The 10,215-nt window shown below is 41.5% G+C and overlaps 1 protein-coding gene across 1 annotated transcript; it reads right to left on the minus strand.

The window, feature by feature from the left end:
- Positions 1–1,712: 1,712 nt before the first annotated feature.
- On the minus strand, positions 1,713–9,926 carry VIM (vimentin). Its single transcript, XM_004380561.2, has 9 exons — positions 9,220–9,926; positions 8,527–8,587; positions 6,019–6,114; positions 5,774–5,935; positions 5,015–5,140; positions 4,441–4,661; positions 3,615–3,658; positions 3,085–3,170; positions 1,713–2,073 (listed from the first exon to the last, which is right to left on the minus strand). Exons 1-9 carry the CDS (start codon positions 9,780–9,782, stop codon positions 2,032–2,034), a joined length of 1,401 nt encoding a protein of 466 aa, XP_004380618.1. The 5' UTR covers positions 9,783–9,926; the 3' UTR covers positions 1,713–2,031.
- Between the last annotated feature and the right edge of the window lie 289 nt (positions 9,927–10,215).

Below are 10,215 nucleotides of genomic sequence, written 5' to 3' on the forward strand. Positions count from 1 at the left end.
CTCTGTCTCTCTGGAGGAGAAGCCAACCACCATGTCAGGAGGACACTCAGCTAGCCTATGGAGAGTCCACGGGGCAAACAGCTATGTGACTGATCTTGAAAGTGGACCCTCCATCCCCTTCAGGTGACTGCAGCCCCAGGCAACAGCTTGACTGCAACCTCATGAGAGACCCTGAGCCAGAACCACCTTCATCCACATTCCTGGCTCACAGAAAATATGAGACAATAAATGTTTGTTGCTCTAAGCTGCTAAATCTGGGGGCATTTTGTTACATAGCAATAGGTAACTAATACAAGGTCACTAATAGTAATTGTGTTGAAAAAGAGGCATCAGCTAAGCCTGTCCCAGGGACACCAGAGCAAAAAGTCACTTCAGGGGCCCGTTCTTTCTTCACTCATGTGGTGCCTGCAGTAACAAAAATGATAAAAATTTGCAGCTAATGTTACTGAGCATTTCGCTCAGTGCTTGCCACGTAGGCAGGGCTTCATGTGAACTATCTTATTAAACCCTCAGCAGCTCTCAAGAGGTAGATGCAAACACATGAAAATTACAACAAATGTCTACCACATTAGTGTTACTGGAGGAGAGGGGGTAATAATCATATAGGAAATTGGGTCTTAGTTCCAGGGATTTACTCAAGAGAGTTTCACTCCAGAAGACATACTAACAGTTGCTGTAATTCCCTTGCCTCCAGGCAATACCTTCCCTACTGTTTATCTGACCTGTATCTGTCCTCCTAAAACCTGCTCATATTCCATGGCCTATAGGACGTCTTTGTCACTATACCATTTATTCTCACTGCTCCAGGCTTTGAAATCTTATTAGAGTTAGTATCAACATTCACATGTATTAATCTCATCTACCCAGAAGAAAAGATGGGGGTTTTTCTTTGTGTCTAGTATCATTCCCCAAAGACAAAGGTCTTAATAGATAGGTAGATAGGTAGATACAACTATCAGGTATAGATATATACACAGAAAAACAGGCTCATCACCTATATTGAAGCTAGGTGAACTGTGCATTTCTCTGCATCTTGCTAATGAAAGATGCAGCCCCTACACCTTAAGGGGCCATTACTCTATGCTTTAATTCTCATGGTGGAGTGTGTACTCAAAAAAAGTTTTAAGTCAAAGTTTCTACTTCTACGAAGTCTGTTAGAATTTAAACTATACATGGATATGGACCTAGGTGACTTCATTTTCTGAAAAGACCTATCATTATTATTTTATAGCACTTATACAGAAAATAATTAAAAGAAGCAAGGTCTATCTAAAATGGCCAAATTAATAACTATACCACAAGCATAATTAAATTGAATTTATCATGTTAATCTAAACTCGACTTTAGTGACAAATTAACCACTAGGAACAAAAGGGTTTAGCTAAAATACATATTCTCAAATAATTTAGAGAATTGTTTAATATTATCAGAAGTAGCCGTGGTGGCAGTGGTTAAACTGCTCAGCTGCTGACTGAAAGGTCAATGGTTCAAACCCACCAACTGCCCTAGGGGAGAAAGATGTGGCAGTCTGCCGTAAAGATTAAAAAAACCAAACCAAACTTGTTCCTGTCGATTCCTCTCATAGAGACCCTACAGAAATTATACAGCGCAGTTCTACTCCTGTCCTATAGGGTCGCTATGAGTCGGAATCGACTCGCTAGCAATGGGTTTGGTTTTGATTTTTTAGTATTATCAAACAAACGACACAGCAAGAGTTTTTTCAAAGATTTATTGAAGCAGAAACAAGTTGGTCAGATATTTGCTGGAAAAAAGCAGTTTTAATGGTATTCAAAAATACTTTTACAAAAGTATTTTAGCACAAGACTTCTTCGTAAACTAGATTACGTTGTAAACTTTTTTCTAACTCTTTTAGGAGTGTTGGTTTTTAAGAACTAGAGCTTATTCCTATTCCAAATCTATCTTGCGCTCCTGAAAAACTGCAGAAAGGCACTTGAAAGCTGTTTCTTTAAGATATGGATTTCGTTTTTACTCTTGCTGGTAATATATTGCTACACCGAGTGTGCCCAATTTTCACTCAAGGTCTTCATGATGCTGAGAAGTTTCGTTGATAACCTGTTGGAACAATAAAACTCAAATCAGATATAACACTATATGCCAAAGATTAAATTATCCCATGAAACCTGAAAAGAAACATCCTACTAAAAATATATCATTTATTGTGAAAGCTGGAAGGTTATATTGGTTCTGCATGACAAGGGTTATAGCTACGAGTGACAGATACGTATGCAAGGTGCTCTTCACCTATATGCAAAGTACGTATTCAATGGAATGTCATGACTCTTAAAAAAATACTTTAAAAAAAAAGCTCTGCTTCTGAAAGATGTTTTAAAAATTAGATGCAGCAAAATTTAAAAGCAGTTAAGACATGAAAGTGTGTAGCAACATGGGCTAAATTTATGGACAAGTAAAGATTCAATGAAGATTAAAATAAATCTCGACCATTTCTTTTAGAGGTAACAAGAAACTAGTTGACATATAGCCAGTCCTTGTACTACATAAAAGAGCATAGGAATATTTAGGTGAATGTCAGAAGGGGAAGACCATGTGTCCAGGATTAAAACATTCCTGACATCAAAGTAGTCTAATGAAGCTAGTCTGGAAAGTAATTTAAGGAACGTTTACTCCCACTGAAAATAAAGCACCATAGCAAAAGCCTTCATTCTGGACTTCAGGAAGACTGCCATCTCACCTTCATATCTAAGAGTCAAATAATTAGTTGGCTGCATGCAGTGTTATTAGGAACAAAACAAAAACAAAAACATTGCTGTTGAGTTGATTCCAACTCATAGAGACCCTATAGGACAGAGAGAACTGCCCAATAGGGTTTCCAAGGACCAGTTGGTGGATCTGAACTGCAGACATTTTGGTTAGCAGCTGAGCTCTTAACCACTACACCACCAGGGATCCAGTACTGGAAGAAGAGGTGTATTATTTTTGTAGAAGGCATGAGTGAAACTGAAAGCTCCCAAATCAGCTAATTGTATCTGAGATACAGATTTATTGATTTAAAAGGGTATTAATTCCTGTCTGAGATTGTTCATTTTTTATTTAAAAGTTACCAACCTGTCCATCTCTAGTTTCAACTGTCTTAATCAGCAGTGTCCTTTTTGAGTGGGTGTCAACCAGAGGGAGTGAATCCAGATTGGTTTCTAAATAAAGAAACAGAGCAAATATGAGCACAAATAAAATGTAAATAAAACAAGTAACTGGTTTATTCAAAGAATCATGATCTTTGCAATTGTTTAAACTGCTTCTTTAGAGTGCTCCAAAATAGTTCTAAAAATATTTCTAAAGAATTCTGAACACTATTACTTATTTGAAAATCAAGTGCCTGACACCACTGTAGCATTATGATGAGACACAGTGCTTTAGTGTGTGCTCCATCAGGATGAATTTAAATGGAGTTTAAATTTAACTTGAAACACAAAATGTAAAACACTACCTGGTTTGAAAATTACACATTAAAAAAAATCTAGAGAATCTGAATAGAATCTTTTCTTGTATTTTTCAGATATCATACAAAACAAGTGCTTTCACATAAATAAAATGGTGGTAAGCTGCTGTAATTTTTGTAAGGGAAAATAAATGCTTACCCCGCAGATTCAGGGAAGAAAAGTTTGGAAGAGGCAGAGAAATCCTACAAAAGATGAAGGAAAATAGTAAAATTTTTGAAAATAACGTGAACCAGGAACAAACGTATGTATCTTTTGTTTTAATCAAATAAGAAAATTTACTTGAGTAACTGTTAAGTTAGGGATTTGCATTTACTCATGATTGGACTCATAACACATTTAAATGATTTTACTCTAAGCATTTTCTCCTCAGGGATATATACTGCAAGAAGGTGGGCTTTGACAGATAGCTCTGGCTTCAGATCCCAGCTCCACTATTGATTAACTCTGACTACAGCAAATTACTTGCTCTAAGTAACCATCTATAAAGAATGGAAAATATTTTGTTGTTGTTGTTAGGTGCCGTGGAGTCGGCTCCGACACGTAGCGACCCTATGTACAACAGAACGGAACACTGCCTGGTCCTATGCCACCCTCACAATCATTGCTATGTTTGAGCGCATTGTTGCAGGGAAGTATCTATCTTGCATAAATATTCTAAGGATTAAAAGAGACAATGCATTTAAAGTGGGTAACATAATACCTAGTAAACGGCAGGTATTAATTCACCCATAACCAAAACCAGTTGCCATCGATTCGATTCCAACTCATGGCAACCCCATGTGTGTCAGAGTGGAACTGTGCTCCACAGGGTTTTCAATGGCTGATTTTTTGAAAGTAGACTGCCATGTCTTTCTTCCAAGGCACCTGTAGGTGGACTTGAACTCCAACTTGTCAGTTAGCAGCTGAGCACATTAACTGTTTGCAACAGCCGGGGACTTCGAACATGTAAGTTTGTATTCTATACCTGCTCTCCTCGCCTTCCAGCAGCTTCCTGTAGGTGGCAATCTCAATGTCAAGGGCCATCTTAACATTCAGCAGATCTTGGTATTCACGAAGGTGACGAGCCATTTCTTCCTTCATGTTCTGAATCTCATCCTGCAGACGGCCAATAGTGTCTTGGTAGTTAGCAGCTTCAACAGCAAAGTTCTCCTCCATTTCACGCATCTGGCGCTCCAGAGATTCGTTCTGCAAGGGGTGAGAAAGGCTTCCAATGTTACTTCCCAGGGAAAATCCAACTAGTCTCAGAATTATTTATAGTCCATTTGTATAATATTCATTAGAAGCAAGTGGTGAGTACTCTAATTCTGGGTGGAGCATACTGGTACCAAAACTCTTCCTATTAGAAGCAATAAAATATTTATGCTAAAACCTTTGGATTTCAATTAGAGCTTTTTGAAACTATCCTCACAACTCATTTTCTTAGGATTAAAATATAAATTTTTCTTCACTTGAAGCTTTGTTCAGATATCACCATTGGCATTCTCAATTGAGTGAGTCCAAGTTGGTTAATTTTTCTGTTACTTCAGTGTGGTACTTACAGTTCCTTTAAGAGCATCCACTTCACAGGTGAGGGACTGGACCTGTCTCCGGTACTCGTTAGACTCCTGCTTCGCCTGGCGCAGGGCATCATTGTTCCGGTTAGCAGCCTCAGAAAGATCAGCAAACTGTCAGGAAGAAATCAGAATGTAGATTACCCATAGTCAAGTATTTTGAGTCTCAGGAAAATAAACTCTAATTCTGATTCTTTGTGTCTGAACACTTGGAGTTCTATGATTTGTGACCTAGTGGATATTAAATGACTTATATAGACATTCTCTAATATTCTTTTGGAGATTCCAACTTTCCTGGATAAATGAGAAAGCTTAAGATGGTAAAATAAATAAATAAGACATGATAGAAACCAAAGTTTATACTTTAAGTGCAAATATCACTGTCTTACAGAGTATGTCTACATTTCTGGTTTGAAAGCCAGAGAAAGAGCACTGGAATGCTGACATTGATATTCTTCAGTAGAATCTATCATCACATTATTCCATCTAAAAAGGGTGGAGGCCAAGGGTATGGTGTTGGGGTTTACTTTAAAGTAAGGCAAAAGAAATTTAGCGGAAAGGGAGTTTGCTGTTCCAAAGGAGGCAGTATGGGAGTGGTGAGGCTGTAGCAACAAACAAAATTTGAACAAGAAGTTAATGTCAGCTTTTTGACTGGAGTTAAATGATATTTAGGAATCACAGACAAGTAGAGTATTTTTCGAACGAAATACTTTTCTTTTGTTCCAGCCATACTGACTCGCATCATACCTTAGACTTGTACCATTCTTCAGCCTCCTGAAGATTCTTGGCAGCCACACTTTCATACTGCTGACGTACGTCACGCAGGGCGGCCGTGAGGTCGGGCTTAGAAACATCCACATCAACTTGGACATGCTGTTCTTGAATCTGGGCCTGCAGCTCCTGGATTTCCTGAAGAAAGAACAGATGGTCAGCCTTGCCAAGGATGGGAGCAGCTTCACCCACATTCATTCACCGAAAGTTATTCCACTTACCTCATCGTGCAGTTTCTTCAAAAAGGCAATCTCTTCTTGCAAGGATTCCACTTTACGCTCAAGGTCGAGACGTGCCAAAGAAGCGTTGTCAACATCCTATTTTAAAAAGAGTAAAGATAGGATGTAGAGGCTAAAGTCTATGGCTTATATCATTTATTTGTTCATTTTTAATTAATCATATTAACCTAGTTTGTTCACTATAGAAATGGTTTTGATAAATTCTATGGCCCTTGTGTAAGTCTGTAAATGTTCTAGTTTGTTATACTATGCTTTCTTCTCTGTGTTAATAAATTTGTATTTTGACCTACTGTGTTTATACTCAAGGTTGGCTAATAGAAAACTTAAAAATAAATATATATCATCAAGGTAAACTGCACTCAATCAATTATTATGGACTTTAGATTTTACCCGTAATGCTTTAAAAAAATTTTAATTAAAAAAATCAAGGCAACAACATTTTTTAAGATATGTGTATATGTTTAATATTATAGAATAGCATGAAAGGAGTTGTCAGATTACAAAAGTTCACACGTAGAACAGAAACTCACACTTTTAAATTTCAATGTATACCTAAGCTGTCTTTTTTTCTACTCAAATCTTCTGAAAATTATCCTTTGGAACCATATATTCATTTGGCATCCATGTTACAAAGTTTCATATGTATCAAGCAACAATTTAACACTAAAGTTCAGGATATGCACCTGCAAAGATGCAGCTCAAGCAAGTAAGGAAAATGAACTGTAGTTGCTTTGTTTTCTTTGGTGGGTTTTTGTCCTGAAACTCCCTTGTTTCATCCTATAAGAAGGGTGTGCTCATCCTCTTTACTCGCTGCTGTCAATTCAGTTACTCAGCCTGTTTCAGAATGACTGGTTAAAACACTTGCATATAATGAAACCATATATAGAATTCTTGCTGATCTTGCTCTCCTTTGTCCTCACCATTTGTAAATTGCTACATTCTAAATCAAAGTGCATACTCTTGAAACTAAGATTTTATTTCCCCCAAGGGATTCCATGAGGATTTTTATATACCTTGTCAGTAATTCTATTTAAGTACAATTTATAGCCTTATAGTCTTAAAATGTTGAGACACTTCCATCACTTTCATGGAAATGCAAATGAAGAATGGGTGACAGTGAAAAGATCCAAATTGGAAAAAATTTCATTTTAGCTTGCTGTTAAGCTCTAAAAGAGATATAAAAGATAGTTTACCAACCTCTAAAAAATGCCCTATGTGACATTCTACATCATTGAAGACAATGTGGGAAATTTTACTTATTCCCTAAAGAGAGGAACTTTTATATTAATATTGTTTTATGTTAACTCAACACTCTGCAGACATTACAGGTATGATCATAAATGCTCAACGACTAAAATGAATACCACACACTGTTGTGCATTGAAATTAATTTGGCAAATGTATTTCAGTTGCAAAATATTATCCTAGGCTATTCATCCTGGAGTGCTTTTACAGCCAATCCCAGTAAGTGTTCAGAATGAAACTGTGCTGGGAAATCTTCCTACTTTTAATTTCCAATTTGAAGTTACAATTCCTTTCAGTATATTTAACACTGGAGAAAAAAATCCTTTACTTAAAATTGTATTCATCAGCCTTAGGTTTCTTCTTTATTTATGGAGACAGTGCTAAAGAATACAAGAAGTTAATAAAGTCCTTTCAAAATCTGAGATGTGACTGTAGCTTTAAGAACTTTTCACCACCACATACTTCACAAGTCTGAGCCAGATATTAGATAACGGATATTAGGATGTTAGCAAATACTTGTGTCCAATTAGAACTGCACTTACATCATTACATATTCAATAAGAATGTAGCCTGTTGCAAAGCTTCTCTGGGAACACAAAGACTCCTATTATTTCTGTCCAGAGCCACCACATTTGCAGAATGTCTGTATCTGCATTCCATAGTGAATCCCATAGAAACCATTAATAGCCTTCAGCCAAGGGGACAGATGGCTCCTTTTCATCCTTATTAGATCACAAAATAGCTGAGCATAGCGATACTTCCATCTAACTTTAACGCCACAAAAGAGCTGGCAGAGAAGAAAAGAAACTTGCTGGCCTCATTCCAGTTAAACTAAGTTTCTCATCCTCCAACACCTTTTACGTGTTAAACTATAGGGCATAATCGTGCTTTTTGTGGCCTTGTAAAAGTTGGCCAACTTTAGCAAGCTACAATCTAAATCCAACCGTAACTGTTTAAAATCAGAATGTCAGTGCGTTGCAAAAAAGTGAAATAGCCTTATTTCCTTGAAAAAACTTTGAAACAAAGTAAAAAGTTAGACTGTCCTTACATCCTAAGGAAAGGCTAAAGTCCCTCAAGGGTTTTTATCTGGAAAAGCTCCAATTTGTAGTCTTTCTGCCACTAGGGGGCTTTACGCATAGATGTGAAGTTTTGCACGATTTGGACTTAGGTTAAGCAACTTTTAGAATTGTCAGTGGGTGGGCTGGGTGGATCCGATGGGGGCGAATGGGAAGGAAGTCTACAAACCTGTCTGAAAGATTGCAGGGTGCCTTCGGCTTCCTCTCTCTGCAGCATCTCCTCCTGCAACCTGAAACAGTTGCACATTAAGCAAAGGGGAACCTGGAAACCGCCAGCGCGAGGGCGGCCACACCCAACCACCAAGTCGCCGCGCCGCGAGACAACTGCCGCCTCCGCGGGCAGCCAGCGACTGCAGCTCTTGTACAACTGCAGCCCTCGGCAAGTTTTAGCGGGACCTCGGGCCGCAGCATGAAAAAGCAATCACAGTCGCCACTAGGACCTGCAAAGCGAAAGCCACCACTCCCGCCCCAGAGGCGACGACCATCCTTTGTCTTGCTTCCTCCACAGCTATTCTCTTCTCCTCCCTCCTCCCGGCCGCATTACTGGCAGCCCGCCAGCAGGCGCCAGGAAACTTTCTAAAAGTTTGGGCGAACCACTCTCATCGTTTCCAAGTGCCTGCAACTACAGACAAAGTGGTAGTTTTAAGAAATCCGATGCTTGAAACGCAGCGTTCTTGGGCAATGAGTGGGCGCAGAGGAGAAACGCTAGCTGCAAGGTCTGAATTTAGGAACCCCATGCAGCCACCGCCCCAAGGCGTGGCAGTCCCTCGCGGGGCGTCGTTCCCCTCTCCCTTCCTCCCGCGGCCTGCCGGGGCGTCGCCCCCCCAACCCCGCCCCGCAAATCGCATGGGCTCCTCCTTACTTCTCCCGGAGACGCGTGATGTCCTCGGCCAGGTTGTCGCGCTCCACCTCGACGCGGGCCTTGTCGTTGGTGAGCTGATCCACCTGCCGACGCAACTCCCGCATCTCCTCCTCGTAGAGGTCCCCCAGGCGTGACTTACCCTGGCCCTTGAGCTGCTCGAGCTCGGCCAGCAGGATCTTGTTCTGCTGCTCCAGGAAACGCACCTTGTCGATGTAGTTGGCGAATCGGTCATTGAGCTCCTGCAGCTCTACTTTCTCATTGGTACGGGTATTCTTGAACTCAGTGTTGATGGCGTCGGCCAGCGAGAAGTCCACGGAGTCCTGCAGCAGCCGCACACCGGGCACACTGCTCCGCAGGCGGACGGCCGAGGAGCGCGTGGCGAACACGCCACCCGGGGACGAGGCATAGAGGCTGCGGCTGGTGCTGGGGCGCAGCGCGCTGCCCAGGCTGTAGGTGCGGGTGGACGTGGTCACGTAGCTCCGGTTGGAGCTGGGCCGGCTAGCGGTGCCGGGGCCGCCGAACATCCGGCGGTAGGAGGATGAAGACACGGACCTGGAGGACATGGCTGCAGAGGGTGGCAGTGGGCTGGGCGGCTGCGACGGTACAGACTGACTCTGGGAGGAGAGGCGAGCAAGGGCGCGGTGGGTGTGTGCGGTGGAAGCACTCCTGCGTCTCTAGCGCGGGGATCCCGGAGCGAGAGTGGCAGAGGACCGGACCCAGCCAAGGGCGCAGTTTTTATAACCCTGTTAAGAAAGACGGTCCCCTCCCACCGCCATCCAAGCCGCGAAGCGCGCCAGCCAATGGGGACCCGGAGAGAAGCAGGGGGAGTGGACGGAGGTTTGGGGCGGGGGCGCCGTCGAGCCTTCCTTCTCCAGGCTCCCGGAGGCCCGGGACGGGGCAGGGTGCTGTTGCTTGTTGAGTTTGGTTGGGACTTTGGGGCTTTGCTTGTAATTGCCGAAGGTCTGCTCACCTCTGGGTGCAGAAAAAGGCGGGGGT

This window comes from Trichechus manatus, unplaced genomic scaffold, assembly GCF_000243295.1.
Source record: "Trichechus manatus latirostris isolate Lorelei unplaced genomic scaffold, TriManLat1.0 scaffold00075, whole genome shotgun sequence".
NCBI classification, from domain to species: Eukaryota; Metazoa; Chordata; class Mammalia; order Sirenia; family Trichechidae; genus Trichechus; species Trichechus manatus.